General features: G+C 39.3%; 1 protein-coding gene across 1 annotated transcript in view; it reads left to right on the top strand.

Moving 5' to 3' along the window:
• RAB23 (RAB23, member RAS oncogene family) overlaps positions 1–9983 on the top strand; it is a 23671-nt gene extending 13688 nt beyond the window's left edge. The window contains exons 3-6 of the mRNA XM_006893147.1: positions 1421–1577; positions 4538–4620; positions 6206–6298; positions 9844–9983. Coding sequence (XP_006893209.1) covers positions 1421–1577; positions 4538–4620; positions 6206–6298; positions 9844–9983 — 473 coding nt within the window. The remainder of the gene's footprint in view (positions 1–1420; positions 1578–4537; positions 4621–6205; positions 6299–9843) is intronic.
• Positions 9984–20192: the final 10209 nt, after the last annotated feature.

Below are 20192 nucleotides of genomic sequence, written 5' to 3'. Positions count from 1 at the left end.
CATAACGCAGATTGTTGATAGATCTTCACCAATCCTGACCCCACATTCCTCCTCATAGAGCCCAGCCTCCCAGATAATCTGTTCTGCATACAGGTTGAAAAGGTATGGAGACAGGACACATCCCTGGCTTACTCCCTTTCCAATTTTGAACCATGCAGTGTTTCCTTGCTCTGTCCTGATGACTGCCTCTTGGTCCAAGTATAGGTTTAGCATTAGCACGAGGTTGGTATAGGTAGTAAATTATTTAAAGGTAGTGGTTTTTGGTGGGAGTGACTTGGTGGTTAAACAGCTCAGTTTCTAGCCAAAGGGTCATAGTTTGAACTCACTAGTTGCTCCAGTTTGAACTCATTGGCTGCTCCATAGGTGAAGGATGTGGCAGGGTATTCTTGTAAAGACTGCAATAATGGAAGGCCTCAGGGGCTCCATAATCTCCTATAGGTTCCTATGAGTCTGAATGGATTTCCCAGCAACAGGTTTAGAGTCTTGTGTAGGTATCACTTAAATCCATTATATTCGTAGAAGATGAACCAAAGTTTCACAGCTAATGAATGACAAGTACAGACCTAAACCATTCATTCAGTAACAAAGTAATGCACAACATTGCTTTAATCTTCCCATTGGTTCCCTTACATTGCCCATAAAATAAATTAGAAATTCTCTGGGGGGAAAATCTTTTCATTGGATCTGATAGCAGATTAAAAAAAGGAAGGGTGTTTTTTCCCCCCCTTTATTTTTCACACAGATGCACACACACACACACACACACACACACACACTCTTATCTATTTGTATATACAGCATTGGGTTTGGTGGGGGGGTTGGCATTGGTTTTTAAACTCAATTATTTTTAAACTCAAGTATTTGTTGTGTGCTGTCAAGTTGGGATTGACTCATAGCTGACCCACCTGCAGGTTTTCAGAGGCAGTTAATTACACAGTAGAAAATCACCCATCCTTCTACTTTGGAGCAGCTAGTGGATTCAATTCGTATGCTGTTATTAAAATAATATATATTTAGAAGTAAACAAAGTTAAGAATACTATTTTCCCCCCTCATTTTTCTTTAATTTGGGCTGAAAGAAATTAGGGCACAAGTGACAAATACTCAGAGGAAGACCTTGACATCAGCATTTGCTTTAGCCCTTATAATGTCATTAAATGCATTGGTTTTTTTATGGTATTCTAAAAACGTGCATAGTTTTTATACTTGTACAAGTTGGAGAGCCATAAGAAATAGATTATTTGAATTGGAAAATGGAGTTTATGTGGTGAAAGATAACAGCAGTATTATCTAGGTCAACTCATTTATCTGCTCTCTGTACCTAAGTATTCTCTCTTTAAGAGAACATGTAAAAGTTACCCACACCTCTTGTAAGATTGTTTCCGTACTGAAAATAGCCATTTTCTTTTGTGATTCTCTAGGAGCCCAGGCTTGTGTGCTTGTATTTTCTACCACAGACAGAGAATCTTTTGAAGCAATTTCCAGTTGGCGAGAGAAAGTAGTAGCTGAAGTAGGAGATATACCAACTGTGCTTGTGCAAAACAAGATTGATCTCCTGGATGATTCATGTATAAAGAAGTAAGATGGCTTTGTGTTTTGAGGGGATGGTCATTCAAAAAGCAAAAACATAATTGTGTAGTTAAAACACTTTGTGAAAAGACTGCCTATACTTAAAATTCCTGCAGGGGCCTTTCTCCGTATCTCCTTTCAGAGAGGGAGATCCATCCCTTTGGGATGTTAACAGTCTAATAAATCCATCATTACTATTTTACCCTCAAAAAAAATTTCCTATAGGCTCTTCTGTGTGTTTGCAGTTAAGGAATTGTTCACTGAAGTATGTTGTTGTTATGTGCCGTAAAGTTGCTTGCAACACATAGCGACCCAATATACAACAGCCCTAAACTCTGCTCTGTCCTGTGCCAATCACACTGTCTCCGATATACCCATCCCGATTACCCCAGTCACTAAATCAATCCACCTCATAGAGGGCCTTCCCCTCCTGCGCTGTCCCTCCACCCTACCAAGTATGATGTCCCTCTCCAAGGGCCAGCCCCTCCTTATAACATGTCCAAAGTATGTTAGACGGAGCCTCAGAGTCCTTGCCTCCAGGGAGCTGCCCAGTTTAACCCTTTCTAGGGTGAATCTGTTTGTTTTCCTAGCAGTCCATGGTACCCTCAGTACTCTTCTCCAGCACCAGAGCTCAAAAGCATCAATTCTCCTTTTATCCTCCTTAGTCACTGTCCAACTCTCTGATGCATAACAAGTGATTGCAAAGACCATGGCCTGTATCAGATGCACCTTAGTCTCCAGAGAGACACCATTGCTCTTCAGTACTTTGGAGAGGTCCCTAACAGCAGACTTTCCCATGGCAATACGTCTTTTAATTTCCTGGCTACTGGTGCCAAGAGTGTTGACTGTAGAGCCAAGCAAACTAAAACTGTGAACAATCTCAATCTTGTCACCATCCATCCTGATGTATATATAAGTAGAGAAAATGAAAAGAAATTAAGTTGAAGGTCCTTTTAGAAGTCTAATCTTAAATCCTCACAATATAAATCCAATTCATTGTTCATTGTTCATTTCAACCTTCAGTAAGAATGTTAAAAAAAAATCCCTAGATGTTTTGATAGCTATAGTAACTAGCTTCCTTCTGTTAACGCATTTAAATACATAAAGTACAGATTCGTCTTGTTTTGTATAGTCTGAGTTCTTAGTCTCAGATTTGTGTACAAATGAGTTGTCGTTGAATTAGTTCCGCCTCAGGGTGATCCTGTGTGTGTCAACTGCTGTATGGTTTTCAGTGGCTGGCTCTTAGATGTAGCTCACCAGACCTTTGTTCCTTGTCTCTTGGTAGACTCAGTGTCCAGCTCTGGCACCTGGCATGTTAACCACGTGCACCACCTGGGGACTAGGAACAGACGTTAGCATCAGGATAATTTTTGTTTATAAATATTTACTCACTGCATCACAAATGTTTTTGTTCGCTTTAAAAGATCTGCACATGGCTTTTACACTAATTATTTTTATTATATGTCCTTTCATTAGTTATCTGTTGCTTTATAATCCAAAACTTAGGGTCATTACTTTCTAGTTTTTTGAGTTAAGAATTTGAGAGTGGCTTAGCTAGGTGATTTTTCTCACTCAAGATTTTTCGTGAACTTGCAGTCAAGATGTCTCCCGGGGCTCTAGTCATATAAAGGCTCGACTGCTGGAGAATTAGCATCTCAGTCTCTCAGTTACGTGCTGTTGGCAGGAAGGAAGCCTTATTATTAGTTCCTTACTACATAGGCATCTTTTTTTAAAAAAAAATGTATTATAATTATTTTTTTTTTATTCCCATTCATTCATTGTTGCACATTTTCCTTCTTTTTTCACCCTCTCATTTTCACCTCAGTTCATTTTTTTCCTTTGGGAAAAAGTTCTTTTCATTGTTAAGCAGTCTGCCCCACCACCACCATTTTACGACACAACTCATTCTGAACTCTTGTCATGCACATAGGCATCTTTTGAGGGCTGCTTGAGTGTTCACACGCCATGACAGCTGGTTTCCCCAAGAGCAAGTAATGCAAAGAGAGAACCAGGTGAAAGCCATGATGTCTTGTGTGACCTAGACTGAAAGTCTCACATGAGTTTGTTATTGGTCATTCAGGTCCACCTTGAACTTGATAAAGCATGAAGGGCTATACAAGGTCATAAAGACCAGGAGAGGGAGATGATTGGGAGACTTTTGGGAGAATGAATACAGTCCTAATAAAACTAGAATTTCAAGTCCATTTTTATAGACACAATAATATACTGGCTCTGGCTTTTGACAACAAAATACTTTCATAGAAAATCATTAGTAGATGTTTCAGTGCAATTTCAGAGTATAATTAAATTCAAATGATACTAAAAACAGAAGAAAAATGTATAGATTAGTTTTATTTACTCTTGGAGACCATTGATTTTTATAAATAAGTATTCTGTTAACAAATAGGTCTATCTGGGAAAGGGTAAAACCACATTTCTCCTTTGAGTCTAGGATTTTGAAGCTCTGTCTCGCATACATTGGACATACTTTGGGCAGTGGTCAGGAGGAGATGGTCCTTGGAGAAGGACATCATGCTCAGAAGGGTGGAGGGACAGCACAGGAGAGTAAGACCCCGATGAGATGGACTGATACATTAACTGGGGAGGGCAATGGGGATAGGTATGTTGGAGTTAGTGAGACCGGCTCAGGGCAGGGCAGGCTTCAGAGCTTTTGTACAAGGGGTGATATGCGTCCCAGGCAACTCCTTGTCAGTAACAACATCATTCCATTTATTGATAAAAGAAATAATGATTAGAGTTTATCATTCATGTCAGATGGAAACAGATCTTACTGAAGCACTAAGACATAACTTCCAATAATTTTCTTTAACAAGACAATTGTATTTTTATTAAGCTTATTTATCAAAAAAGTTAGAAAAATTTCTGCAAGTTCTGATTCAAAGTGATCTTTAAAAGCAAACTGTAAGAGTTACTTCTATAAGCATTTTCTCTTCTGAATTGCTCTACAGTGAGGAAGCTGAGGCCCTGGCAAAAAGGTTAAAGTTAAGATTCTACAGAACATCTGTGAAAGAGGATCTAAATGTTAATGAAGGTAAAGTTCTTTTTTGACAAATTATTGTGATGGTGTTTTTTTTTTCCTTTATTAATTGAATGGGTTTTTCCCCTTTATATTGTTTAGAAATTTTACTTGTACAGGAACAAAATTTGTTCTTTCCCACCTATCATTAAGTGTGATTTAAAGGCATGTATACGACTGACCCTCTAGCGGGTTTTTAGAGGCAGTAAATTACACAGAGGTGGCAGTAAATTACACAGAGGTGGCAGTAAATTACACAGAGGTGGCAGTAAATTGCACAGAGGTGGCAGTAAATTGCACAGAGGTAGAATGCCCATACTTCTCCCACAGAACCACTGATTGATCAAACCATGTGTCTTTGGGTTGGCAGTGTCAGCTCCTGACCACTAAACTGGGCCAGTGTTTGGAAAAAGAAATCCTTGGAAAGGAAGACCCTCAGCAAGGTAGAGTGGCAGACGCAGTGACTGTAACAGTGACCTCAGGTGTATGAGAGAGCTAAGACTGACACAGGACAGGGCAAAGTTCCATGGCACCTAACAACAATATTCCTGTTACTCTCTCTCTACAACAAAATTTCATCTAGTGGATTTTAGTTTTGTTTTATTCTCTTTAAAAATCTTAGATATGTATATTTCAATGTATGTGTCATATTTTTTAATGCATACTTTTTCAAAATTTTGAACATTTCAAAATTTTTAATTGTATTAGAACACCAAGGTAGCAGATGCTGTTATCAGGTAGCTTTTTAAATAATATTACCTAGTGCTCTTTAACCTTTGTCTCTCGTACTTTGGACATGTTGCTAGGATAGGCTTACTCATTGGAAAGGTGGAAAGTCGGTGAAGGAGAGGAAGACCCCAAAAGAGATGGATTGACATGGTCACGGTAGCCATGGGTTCATGTATGTCAGAGATGATGAGTATGACACAGGAGAGGACAGGGTTCAGATAGGTTGTTCACTGGGTTGCTGTGAGTCGTACTTGACTCAGGGACACCTAACAGCAACAACACAGGTAAAAAATGCAAGATTAGAGGCATATAGTACGTATCAGTTCTTTTAGTAACTTGAAACATCTTTACTACTCAATTCTTTGTTTGTTGGGGATTTTTACCAAAAGAAAATTGACATTGTTTCAAGACTTTGTTTAGCATCACTGAATATGAATTAAGAACATAAAGAACCAGTAAAAACAAATTTTCTTCCATTTTTGTTATCAAGAAAAATATACTTGCTGATGTTTTTATGTTTATGTAGACTTCCTCACGTTACCATTGTACTTTTTAGGCATCAAATCATTTTCAGTAGTTGAATTCTCAACCAGATGTGTATGTTCCTACTGAATTTTAATTTATTAAGTATAGAAGCTGCAGCGTTGTTATTAGGTGCCATCTGAATCTGAATGCTAGAGTCGCGCCCCACCCAGTAGGCTGGAATCTCCCTGGGCACGGACTGCCAGGTCTGCCTCCCACAGATCTGCCAACTTTCAGTTAGTGAACTATTGCACCAAAAGGGCTCCTTGAAACATGATAAAATGATGTGAAATAACAGACACTGTATGCATTAATTGTATTAACAAGAGTATTTGGTTTTTTATTCTAGTTTTTAAATATTTGGCTGAAAAATACCTTCAAAAACTCAAACAACAAATAACTGAAGATCCAGAACAAAGGCATTCAAGTAGTAACAAAATTGGTAAGGACCCAAGAAATTATATTCATGTTTACTGATAAATTTCTTTCATTATTATATTTTCTTCCCCCCCTTTTTATTATTAATTTTAATGAAAGTTTACAGAGACTTTGGATTTCCATTCATTCATTGTTTCACTTTTCTCCCTGCCATCCCTGCACCAACCCTTCCCCCTGCCCAGTTCTCTCTTCTCCTTGAAAAGTAAAAGAAAAATGCTTTCATTATTACACAGACTCCCCCAGAGTCCACTCCACTATGCAGCCTTCATTCTGAACTCCTGTTATGACAATAAAACCTAAACCCATATCCCTTTTAAACAGTTTTCTCCCTCATCTGTTTCAATGCAGTATACATTTATCCCCTTTTTCTCAGTCTCCCCCCAACCCCGATGTCAGTTCCGTTATACAACAGTGGCACTATGCAGTATTTGTCCTTTTGTGACTGAGATACTTCACTCAGCATAATGTCTTCCAGGGTCACCCATTTTGTATAATATTTCATGAGTTCCTTGTTTTTCAGTGCAACATAGTATTCCATTGTGTGACTATACCACAGCTTCTCAATCCATTCATTTGTTGATGGGCACTTAGGTTGTTTCCAACTCCTTGCTGTTGTGAACAAAGCCACGATAAACATGGGTGTGCATATATCTTCTTGGATGGTAGTTATGTATGGGTATTCTTGTTATTACAGAAGTCCAGAGTGAAGGCTGCATAGTGGAGTAGTCTTGGGGGGGGGGGTAGGAATTGCATAACAATGAAAAAATTTTTCTTTCTTTCAAGGGGAAGAGTGAATTGTGGGTGAGGGAGTGGGTAGGGAGAAAAGTGCAGCAATGAATGACTGGAAAACCTAAGTCTCTGTAAACTTTCATTAAAATTAATTAAAAAAATTTTTTTTTAAAAGTTGCAAATAGAAATACAATTTGACCCAACAATTCTACTACTGGGAATATACCCCAAAGAAATTATATTTCCTTTTTTTAAAATGCTTATTTCTTTCAAATTTTTTTAATTAAAATTTTACTGAAAGTTTTTAGAGACTTTGGACTTTGATTCATTCGTTTTTACACATTTTCCTCACTGCCCACCCCTGCCCCCAGTTCACTTTCTCTTTGAAAAGTAAAAAAATTCTTTCATTGTTATGCAATCCCCCACCCCACCTAGTCTACTCCACTATGCAGCTCTCATTCTGGACTCTTGTCATGAAAATAATACCTAGTATATTCCTTTTATCATATAGTCCTTTTAAACAGTTCTCTTCCTTATCTGTTTCAATACAGTATACATTATTTATCCCCTGTTAGTTTCTCCCCAAACCCAGTGTCACTGCCACTTTATAGCAGTGGTATTATGCAGTGTTTTTCCTTTTGTGTCTGAGCTCCTTCACTCAGCATAATGTCCTCCGGGGTTACCCATTTTGTATAGTATTTCATGAGTTCCTTGTTTTTCATTGCAGCATAGTATCCCATTGTGTGAATATACCATAGCTGCTCTATCCGTTCATTTGTTGATGGGCACTTGGGTTGTTTCCCAGTCTTTGCTATTGTGAACAAAGCCTCAGTCAACATGGGTGTGCATATATCTGCTTGGGTGGCAGTTCTAGTTTCTTTAGATTATATTCCCAGTAGCAGAATTACTGAGTCAAATGGTATTTCTATTTGCAACTTTTTGAGAAAGCGCCATACTTCCTTCCAGAGTGGTTGAACAATTTTACACTCCCACAAACTGTGAATAAGGGTTCCAGTTTCTCTGCTACCTCGTCAGCATTTGTTGTTTGCTGCTTTGTTGAATTTTGCTATTCTTACTGGGGTGAGATGATATCTCATAGTTGTTTTGATTTGCATCTCTTAGAATAATGCTCATTTCTTTAAAAAATGCAATGGGGAAAAAGTACTAGGATCAGTGGTTAATAAAATTCAAAATATTAGCATTCTTCAGTAGGAATAGCAATTTGAAAAGATTTTTTACTATTGAATTTTCTCAATATTTGATAGGCTAAAGATACCAATGATTGTGTTGTTGTTTGGTGCCGTTGAGTTGTAAATGACTCATAGCAACCCTATGAATGAAAGGCCTGAGCACTGTTCCTACATAGAGTTTCGGAGGCAAGCCATTTCAGAAGTGGATGCCACTCCTGCTTCCAGGCTTGTTTTAATCAGGAAGCTCCAGCAAACACTGTCCTCCATGGGTAACCATTACCACGTTTGGCACATCAGTGTCACAGTGTTCAGCATCGCAGCAACCACGAGTTACCTCTGTACAGCAACGCACAGAAGACTTTTTATCAAAGTTTGTCTTCTGTATAAATCCATTGCGCTCAAGTAGGTTCCCACTCATTGCAGCTTTATAGGAAAGTAGAACTGCCTCACAGGTTTTCAAAGGCCAACACTCATTTAGCATGCAGACTGCCTCATCACGGTATCCCTGATAGCATCAGGCTCAGTGTTTCATGTCATGGGTGCTAAGTCACTCTAAGTTGAAGATGACATTTTGTGACTATACAGTTCAAAATGGTAAGAACCATTCTTAAAAGTTTGCTTTTGTTGTTGTTCTGTGCTGTCAAGTTGCCTATGACTCATAGTGACCCTGTGTACAGCAGCTCTGAAGCCTGCCCTGTCCTGAGCCAGTCTCTCTAATTCTGACACACCAACCCCCATTGCTTCAGTTCCTGCATCAGTCCATCTCATCCAGGGTTTTCCTTTCTTGCGCTGGTCTCTCCTGGCCACGTGGCAAAGTATATGAGACGGAGCTTCAAAATCCCAACTTCCAAGTTTTTCTTTAGTTTATCTCTTTTACTTATCACTTTAATGATCTATAAATCACAGGTGTTGTTTGTTTTTGTAAGATAGGCCATCTTCTCACTTGCATAAGCCTTGTGGAGACCAGTTGAGTTGGTTCTGACTCGAGGCAATGAGTAGCTTAATTGGGAAACCTTTTTTGTTACCACTAACTTTTACATAGATAATGTTTTTATTAATAATAACAGTATCACAAATAAACTGTTGTGGGCTATAAATGAGGTTTCCCAAGGATATTCCATGATATGAAACTAATACATGAAGTTCATAAAGTTATTGTATTTACTGATTCAAAATTTCCAAAATTTATTTTGGACAAGTGACAATATATCTAGACCAGTGTACAGAATATATCACCATTTGGGTAGAAAGGGGTGGGGAAGAAGGATGTATATACGTATTTACCTGCATATCCAGAAAATATTCCTGGAAGTATACACAGGAAAACTAATAACATTCTTTGAGAAGGGGAGCTGGTGATTAAAGTATTAAATGGGATGAAGACTTTACTCCTCTTGTGCCTTTTGCATTTTAAGGGATGTGTATTAGCTGTTAAAAGTAGATGAAATGGGAACATATATTTGTGATCTGTATCTTATAATACATTTTTTAAAAGTAAATTAGAGTAAAAGCTTAAAAAAGTAACATTTTCCATTCATTGTTGACTTCAGTACAAAGCATGATGCATCGACTGTGCCTTATTACCCTGAGATGTATAAATGTCAGTCTTTGTTTTCCTCAATTTATACAGGTGTCTTCAATACATCTGGTAGGAGTCACTTGGGTCAGAATTCCAGTGCCCTTAATGGTGGAGATGTCATCAACCTTAGACCCAACAGACAGAGGACCAAGAAAAGCAGAAATCCTTTCAGCAGCTGTAGCATACCTTAAAGCATCTGAGGAGGGAACACAGAGTGATATTGTGCAATCCAGTAAGAAATACACCCAGCTGTCAGGGTCCATGCGAGTGTTTTAGCAGACTTTACACCCAGTGGCTCTAAAAGGTGACAGACTTAATGAAATCTTGCTTTTGCAGTGCTTTTCAGAATGTAGTGAGACCTATGGTGGAAAAATTACTGCCCTGTGGACTCATTTTAATTTTTTCTCATTAGACGAAGCTTCTCCTGTTTTTGAAGAATGCTGTAAGAGATGTCAAAAACAGGTTTTGCTGAATTTTATAGTACTGGAGAAAAACATAAATGAAATATATTGGTACAGATTTTAATTTTATAGCTCAAGGAACATAACAAGCACTCTTTTTCTGAATTTGATCATCTAGCTTTTCTGGAAAATAGTATTGGCTCTGAATACTTATTTAAAAATATTGAAAAGTAAACCCTAAACCTTGCCAGACTGCCTTAGTGTGTATCTTGGCAATGATACTCGTGCAATATCTGTATAATATAGAGTGTGTAGGTGTGCATGCAGGTCCCTGGTGGTACTGAAATAAAATGATGGTGTGTGCAGTATTTAAGGAAGCTTAGGTTCTAATTAATTCACTCGTAAAACCATTTACACAGTGTGTGTAAGTGAAAAGATTTTTATTTTCCAGTGAGAAATTCCAGACATATATTTTGAAAAGTGAGCTTGGATTTAAAAAGTGCTTTGTGCCAAAAATATCACACTTAATTTTTACAGTGCTTTCCTATCATAATTTATATTGTTTATAAATATCTTTTAAAAGCCGTTTTCCTCTGTGTCAGGGTAAAGAGGAATAAAACCCTTTTCATGTTACAGTGTCTCCCAGGTGAGACTTGGTGCAGAATGTGCTCACTAGCTGCTTCGTGCATCCGTCCGTCAGGAGGGGAAGCTCAGACTGCTGCAGAGTTGGCCAGTGCCCGGAGAGAACGCAGCACAAGTGCAGTGGTGCATGCAGCACCTTTGGCTGCTGTGACCCCATCTCAAACTTGAAAAGTTAGGCTAACAATTTTTTTTAAATGAAGAGGTATTCCTTTGTCTTACTCCAAATGATGAATTTTATAATGTCCTGCAACTCTGAAGCATCCTTTGTTTACACATTTTTGTATGGTTTTTTCAAAATATCACTTAAAAATTTTATACCCTTGGGTTTGTATAGCACTTTCTCAAGAGCTCTGTTAGCACCAAATGTAAAAGAATTTATTTTAGGAAATAATTTTAATATGTAATCATGTGTCAGAGCATAAATTTTATGACTTGGAACAGTAGCTATCTGGTTGAGATTACATGAATTATGTTAAGACAGACTGTCTTTCATCAATGGTTTTATTCTTACATAATAAGCAATCCCTTTCAACTCACCTGGTTTTCCTAGGTTCTCAAAATATGTACAGTTTTTCTTGAAAAATATTAATTTTCCCTAATTTGTATTAAAAACATACAGTGTTTTATGTATTCTTCATGTAAGCTTTTTTTCCCCCCAAGTCTTCCATTTATATCACCTTCACCCCCCTACTCAGAGTAATCCTAGGAACATAATGGAATTTTCTAGGCCATCCTTGTTATATGTTCAAGAGTAAATGTTTGATTTTCATAATATTGAAATATTCTGGCATTATCTATTTAAAAGTAATATAAAGTGTTTCCTTTTTACCCCCCCATTTTTCACCATGTATACCTGCTAGTTATCCTTCTTTCCTTTTCTTTTCTTGAAATACAATCTTTTTAATTTTTGCACAAAATGTGTTTTATAGCAAATGGTCTTTTGGTTATTATTAGCAGAGAAATCACCCACATTTTATGAAACATATATTCTGTGTCATATAGAATATATATTTTCTATGATCCATGTCATATGGTGGTATAGTTTTGTATCACAGAACAAATGTATGTGAGGAAAAATTTGTTACTTTTCTATATAAAAAATAGTTTCTGATTGATGATGGGCCCAGTTTTTCTAAGATTAGTAATGTGCTTAATTTTGTCCTTTTTTAAAGATATGAAGAGAACTTTGTAACCACATTGGAGTTTGTCATGTGCACTGCTGTATTTTAAAGCTATCCATACTTAAACTCAAAACTTCCTTGCTGTCAAGTCAGCACTGACTCTGACTGACCCTCCTGTGGTCTCTGAGGCTGTACGCTGCACAGGATGAGCCTGCCCACCTTGCTCACTGGGGAGCTGCTGGTAGATTTGAACTACCACGGAAATTTGGCCTTTGGTTTAGAAGTACAACTCCCTGCAGACTAGGCCACCAGAACTCCCTTACCTGTAATGGCCAGAATTAAGTAGAAACAAACACATATTGGCCATATGAGAAACTGGCAAGAAATTTTCATTTATTCTAAAATTCTTAAAATTGACATTAACATTTCCTTAGATCTTTTCAGTAGCTTTATGTTTGGTTCCCAGTGAAACATGGACTCTTGAGAAAAGTCTGTCTTGAGACTCAGATTATTGTACCTCTGTGCTCTGAGCTACTTTTTTACCTAAACAGCTGTGGAATAATTGCCATATTTCAGAGTTCCTCAGGTTTCCTCTTCCAGTTCATGCTCTGCCTATCAAACAGCCTACAGAATAGCCCACTTATAAAAATACAATTAAGTCAGGTCCTTTTTATCGACCCAAAGTTAATAAGCACACATACACTTTTTCAAAGTAAAACGAATACTACCAAAAAGAGGATGAGTATCATTCCACATTGTGGACTGAAGTCAGAAGGTGGCTTCAGAAGTGTGCGATGCAGTGCTTAGAAGGACCATTTTTATGTGTTTGTACCTGATTGTACCTGAGACTTTTCAGGGACTGGGACCTTTTAGGATGATTTTATCATGGTGTATTAACCTTTGCATCTAATGTCCCAACTTGAAGTTGTTGGGCTGTTCTTTGCAAGATTGCTAGCATCCGTTTTAGAAATCTCTGGTTATTGGTAACCTACTGAAAAGCTGTCATTATGTTGTTAGGCTGCTTCTCTAAAAACAAAGTAAACTGACAGGGTGGAAACATTCCGTTACTTATCACACTGCACACTCCTCTTAAGGAATAGGTAGATTTCGTCCATTTGAACTATAAAGAATATGTATATACCACTCATTATGTTTCACCTCTTCAACATGTAAGTCTGTCATACAAGTGAATTTCTTTGCTAAAAGAGCTATTCAAAACCCGTGAATTCTGAAATATCCAGTTATTAAACAAATCTCTCGGTAACTGGATGATTTGGCTCTGTTAACCCTTGATAGGTATCTCCTTTTCTTCTCGTTCTTAGACGATCCATAGTAGAATGTTAGTCAGTGGTCTTCTAAAAAGAAATAACAACAACTTTTGATTGAAAGAAAAACTGATCCCCTTCTATATTTTTGTTACTATTACCTATTGCTTTTGTAAATTTAAATGGAAAATCCCTTGTATATATTGCTATTAAGTTACAGTTATGTCCTGAAACTTAAAATATACTACTTGATTAAAATTTTATGAATGAGAAATCCCAACAATCAAAAAAATAAATACATTTCAAAGCTAGAATTCTGTGTGATCTGTGTAATGTGTATTGCCAATGTAGAACAAAGTAGTGAAAAGTACATTATGTCTTTTAAAATCAAAAGAATAGTGTCATATTTCAGACAAAATTAGTTGGCATCGAATCCACCTCCTGGTGATCCTACTGTACTTTAGATTAGAGGGTACACCATCGTTTTCATATACTCTGTCAACATTTAGTATACTTATTTTACTTATATTGGTTGCTTTGGTTTACATACTTCTGCATCACAAATAATTTTTTATTAAAACTTGTTTTAATATTTTTCTTTTTTATGTTGTCATGTTGGCAAAGGATATTGAATATCCCTTGCACTGTCAAAAGAACATAAAGAGTTGCACTACCAACCCAAAGTCATGTTCCTTGGAGCCACCAGCTGCTCCTCGGGAGAAAGATGAGCAGTCTCCTCCAGTGTGACTGACAGTCTCTGAAAACTTGCTGGAGGGTGGGCCCTGAATTGGTTCTGACTCCATAGCAATGAAGTTAGAGCCAAAATATCGAAGAAGTCTATCTTAGAGAAGTGCCTCTAAGGAACCAGGTGTTCCTTAGAGGAAAGGATGGTAAAACTTGGTCTCACATTTGGGTGTGTTGTCAGGAAGGGCCAGCCCTTGGGGGGGGAAAAAAACAACCACAAACATGCTGGCAAAGGTAGTGAAAGAGTATAAAGAGCAAGGGCCCGTGGGCACAGCCATGTCTGACCTTTACCAACTTTAAAAAGAGGAATTGTCCCCCGTCAACAGCATCAGTAACACAAAACCAATTCCCATGAGGTCAGATATGTCCCCTTTGCTCCCATTCCTCTTTCAACTCATCTCAACACCAATCTTACTGCTTTACGGGTCCAAAATCTGACATAATATCTCACAGAACCAGGTTGGGAAGTCAGGATGGCTTCTGAAATACACCTACAGGCACCTCAGCCTTGAGCCTCGTGGCTCATGGGTTCTCAGTCCTGTGAACTATGGCCCCAAACCCCAGTTGTCCAACAAACTGGCAGTGGCTCTTAGCTGTGGTTCCAATGGTGTAGCAAAGCCACGAGCCCATCTCTCGTCAGGTCTCAGGTTCAACTATGGCTGCTCCTGCTGTAGGTGTTGGGCCCAAAGGACGTGTTACATTCTCTTGCTGCTGTTGCTTCATTGGCAAGAAAGGTCTAATCTGCTACTGGAGCCAGTGAATTTATTTGCAAGAGTAGCCAATCCTCTTGTAGATTGGTGAGACTGGACAATCCCCTTTTGGAATGGTTGACATAGCCAGTTGTGGCTAGACTAACACCCTGTTCGCATATGTTCATGTCAGACTCGATGGCTAGGAAAAAGACTCCACTGAGAGGAATCCGATCCTCAACAAGACGTGACACAGTGACAACTCTGGGCTTGACTGATCATGACACAGGTCTTGAAGGTAGTACTGGATAGGACAAGGTGCAGAGCTGTTGTTCAGAAAATTACTGAATTCAAGTCAACTTGATGCCATTCAACAAGGGAGTTTTGGCCCTCAACAATTCACTTTAACCTGTTGGGGGGTGGTGTGTGTATCTCAAACAAATTTAACGAATGTGTTCTTACATGTTATGACTCGGGAACATTCCGTTTTACAGTTGAGTGGGCGAGGACTCACAGTGGCACAATTATGTGCCCTCGGGTTATCCTGGCAAAATGTGGGGCCTGGAGCTGGCCCTGGTCTTCCTGCAGGTCCTCTGTGTATTCACTTTTGTCCCAGGGACTGGTATCTTCAGACTTCTGAGTTATGATAGTGAGAGATGTGTTCATAATATCTCCTAGACCCAAAGGCATGGTCAGTTTTCCAGTGCCAGATTTTCAGCCTTTTCTGACACTTTTTGCCAAACCCTTGACGGTCTCCCTACGTTAGCCTGTTCAGGTCACCCCCTGTAATGTTATTTGTTAAAGGTGGACTGGTTCCTGAAATGGTTCCTTAACAAATGTGTGAATGCCACAGGCAGTCATTTGCAGGAAACAAATCGATGGGTGTTTTCTAGTTAGTCACTATACATCATTTAATTTGTCAAATCTTTGCTGCTGTCAGCAACTGTTCTTTCATGCTTCTCAATTTTAAAATGTTGAAGCAGAGTCCTCCAATTGGTTGATCACCCCCTCAGGATACATTATTGGCAGTCTGAGTGCTAAACTGAGCTTCATATGAAGGACCATCGTTGCCTTCACCGGGCCTGATGCATACCTCCCTCTTGGCTAGTATTTCTTTAGAAGAGGATGTCGTTCAAGTAAAATACCGAGTGAATGGTGCCCCCTGCAGGATACAACTTCATAGTGCTGGGAGAGACCTAGAAGTCACCAGTTCACATCCCTTACTCCAGCTCCCCCCACGCCATCCCACTCCTTGGAAGGGCTTATCAGATGTTTTGCTTCAAATGTCAAGCGTCTCTAAAAGTCCCTGGTGAATCAATTCTGTATTTATCTGCCTTTTAACTAGGATTTTCACCCTGAAAACTGGGTTGTTAGGTGCAGCTGAGTTGGAACTGACTTATCACTGACCCTCCACTGGGTTTTCAGAGGCAGTAAATCGCACAGGAGCGGACTGTATGTCCTTATCCCCTGGAGCAGCTGGTAGATTCAACTGTATGCCTTTCGTTGGCAACACAGCTCCTTACCTACTAGTAGGTCCCCAGAGCTCCTCCTGCAATTCCTGTTCTGTCATATATTTCCAGGGCCTGTACCTAAAGGAGAAAGAAGCGGGAAGTAGGAGTGCCAAGACAGAGATGACAGAAGGGCTCACCTAAAAGTGTACTTTATGTGCCAGTGACGATACAGGCTTGAAATGGGCTTGTTAGAGAATACATCAACATAGGACAAATTAAAAACTCATTGCCGTTGATTTTGGACCCAACTCATATCATAGATGACCCTCCAGCAGGTTTTCAGAGGCTGTAAACTGCACAAGAGACATTATCTTCCCTTCTCCCAGATAGGAGAAAGAGCTGCTGGTGGATTTGAACCACTTGCCTTTGGGTTGGCAATGCAACTCCTAATCCTCTCTGCCACCAGAGCCCTCGTATGACAAAACATATTCTACATTCCCTATAAGTCTTAATTAGGTCCATGGTTTAAGCATAAGGAGTTGTGCTGCCATCGCAAAGGCTTCAGATTTGAGCCCCCAGCCGCTTCACACAATAAAGACGAGCAATTTCCTCCCATGTGATTTACTGTCAATTCTGACTTGATGGTATTTAACAATAACATATTAAAAACTGTTTCAATGGGGGTAAAAATGGGATTTTTGTCATGTAAAAAGAAATTATACCTCCATTGTCATATATATAAAAATCTTATGTTAAATATTAACACCTGACCTTCTTACCTTCTTGAAAGTGACTGGAGCTGGAGAGAATGCAGACCACAGACCCCAAGCAAGTCTGATAAGGAATGAGTTCTACTAAAACTAAATCACAGTGCATAAGAAAATAACAGAACTCAGTAAACAGAAAGGCAGAGAGTTAGGTACAGGTGGGAAATGCATGGTGGGAAAAGTTCCAGCCCAACATTTTTGTTGCTGGGGCCACTGACTTGACTCTAACTCACTGCATCCCTGTGTGCCGTACACGGAATCCCCACCCGAGTCTGCACCTTCCTCACAATCTCATTTCTGCTTCCACCCATTGTTACAGCCACTCAGTCCATCTTGCTGGGAGTTCTTCCTCTCCTTTGCTGTCCCTATACTTCTCCAAGGACTAGCTCCTCCTGATAACATGCTTCTTGTTGTTGTTGTTTAATGCCATCGAGCCGTAGATGACTCATAGCGACCCTATGAATGAACAGCCTGAGCACTGTTCATACATAGAGTTTACAGAGGCAAGCCATTTTGGAAGTGGATGCCGCTCCTGCTTCCAGGCTTGATTTAGTCGGGAAGCTCCAGCCAACACTGTCCACCATGGGTGCCCATTACCACGATTGGCACATCACTGTCACAGGCTTCAGCATCACAGCAACCACGAGTTACCTCTGTACAGCAACGCAGAGACCAGTGCTATACCACCTAGAAGAATGTTTGACAGGAAGACAATTTGAACCTGGCCGAGGGCCGCAGGCCCAAGGGCCCTTTGGGCTTAAGGCCGCCTCCTGGTTCAAACCCTGAGGCTGGCTAGCCTCACTCCAGGGACAGAGCAAACCTCCACGTCAAACACATTCCTGGAAAAGCAGTCCACTCCAAAGCTTGCCACGATTCCTGCACTCCTCACCACCATGCTCCTGCCTTCTGGCAAGGAGAGCTTCCCACTAGCCTGTGAAGGCACCAGCTAAACCAGGAACAGCATGGCCGCTTCCTTCCCGGCTTCCTTCGGCTTAAGGCTGCCTCCTGGTTCAAACCCAGGCTGGCTAGCCTCGATAACATGCTTAACGTATGTGAAATCAAGTCTTGCCTTTGTTGCGTCTAAGAAGCACTCTGGCTATACTGCTTCCCAGCCAGATTTGTTTGTTCTTTTGACAGTCCAGAGGAACACAATAATGGGAAAAGGACGTCTTTTTGAGCAGATGGGATTTATAGATGCCAGCGGTATTTTGAGAGCCTATGCAATACACCACACTGTTCATTTCTTAACTTTAAACAAGCAAAACCTGTTGGGAAGATGGAAAACTAACAAAATCTCTGACAGAGAAATTGGTAATAAACCAAGAGGTTTTGCCACAGACAGCAGTAAGAACTGATCTTACCCATGAGATGGGAAGATTTAAATGAGGTAGAATTATTTTTTTAAAAACCCAACCTTCAAACTCATTCCTATCAAATTGGAACCAAATCACAGCTGCACCTCCAGCTGGTTTTCAGAAGCTATAAATGGTACAGGAGAGTATTCATCTTTACCCCAAGGACCAGTTGGTGTATTCGAACTGCCTGCCTCTGAGGTGGCAGTATGACTCCTTACCCACCAGGCCACCAGAGCTCCCTTTGAGGTAGAATTAGTACTGGCCAGTGTGTCTGTGAATGCCTTCACACTGAAAGTTTCATTTTCTGGGGAGACTCATGTTTTTGTTCCTAAAATGAAGCCCAAAAACTGTCATGTGATCTAGATCTTCACTATATCAGTGAGGGGGAAAGATGCTTACATTCTAATGAAACCTGAGTTTTATGTGTTCATTTTGAAGTAGTATTTGGAGAAATTGTTGAGGCTTTTAGGTGTTAATAACACTTGTTACCTTAACAAAAGCATTCTGTAGTTGCTTCTTTCATCACCAAGAAGAATATATTGAGTTAAGGGGAACTCTGGTGGCCTAGTGCAATCCCAGAAGTGGTGGTGGTGGTGTTTGGTGCTGTCGAGTCATAGACGACTCATAGTGACCCTATGAACGAACAGCCTGAGTACTGTCCGTACATAGAGTTTCTGGAGGCAAGCCATTTTGGAAGTGGATGCCACTCCTGCTTCCAGGCTTGATTTAGTCGGGAAGCTCCAGCCAACACTGTCCACCATGGGTGCCCATTACCACGATTGGCACATCCCATCCCAGAGGTACGTGGGTCAAATCCACCAGATGCTCTGTTGGAGAAGGAGGGGCAATCTCCTGTATTAGTCAGATCTGTTTTGACGGCAGACACACAAAAGAATACAACATTTAAAAAAAACCCAATATGTTGAGTTAAGGGAATAAAAGGATATGCTGGTCAATTGTGTTAATAAATAAAATAGACATGAAAATAAGACGTTTATATCTACTATGAGGAAAAATTTAAAGTTCAGTGCTGGAAAGATTTTTGTGAAAGAACTACATTTTCATTATGGAAGAGAATATGAATCAATACAACTCCTGTACCAAGAAATTATATCAGGCCTGAAAATAAAATTTACATGCTTTTTAATAAATTTTACTTTGGGAATTTATACAAAGAAAACTTTAAAAAAAGAGAAGGAAAATAGTCTGTGCACACAGATCTTACAGCAATCATAACAAACCGGCACCATCTAAATAACTAACTAAAGGGGAAGGAGTACGGAAATGATGGTACAATTTATACAGAATACATTTATGTTTTTTAATGACAATTAGACTATGCAATAGTTCTTAGCTAAAAAAGGCCAATTCCAACACTGCAGTTTTGTAAATATTAAAATTTTATAGAAATGATGCCTTTGAAAAAAAGATGATGTGAATATATAACACGGGTTGAATGAAAGGAGACAGTGACAAATCTTGTTTTGTATCATCTAAATACAGTGCTTTGTTAGCATTACAAGTACAGTGTGTGCTTGAAGCAAAATTCTAGTTGACTAAATGCCCCCACTGCCCCATTTCTCCATACTAGGCAAAGCCCAGGGGAGAAGTCATGCCCTCTGCCCCTAACTGAGCATTTATTTCCCCCCACATAGTATGTACTCATCCACAGGATAGTAAAAAATATATATGTATATTAAGTGCTAGTTCCTACTATTAGCTAAGAATTCAATCTAAAAACTAGATAGGTAATGAAAATATTTCTAGCTTTAATTGTGTTATTTTGTAAAACCGTAACACTGGAGAATCCTCCTCGACTGAACAGCGTTCAGTGTCAACTGAGTGGTTAGGCCTAACCTAAAGAACTATCACCGAAAATAGTATCATTTTCACATCATAACTGCTAAGTACTTGTAGGCTACAAAACTAATTCAATCTAAAAAAAAGAAACAAACCCACCAAAAC

This window comes from Elephantulus edwardii, unplaced genomic scaffold, assembly GCF_000299155.1.
Source record: "Elephantulus edwardii isolate Elephantulus edwardi_28Jun2011 unplaced genomic scaffold, EleEdw1.0 scaffold00124, whole genome shotgun sequence".
NCBI lineage: Eukaryota > Metazoa > Chordata > Mammalia > Macroscelidea > Macroscelididae > Elephantulus > Elephantulus edwardii.
The sequence above is the reverse complement of the archived record's forward strand: the minus strand, read 5'-3'. Positions and strand labels throughout refer to the sequence as shown.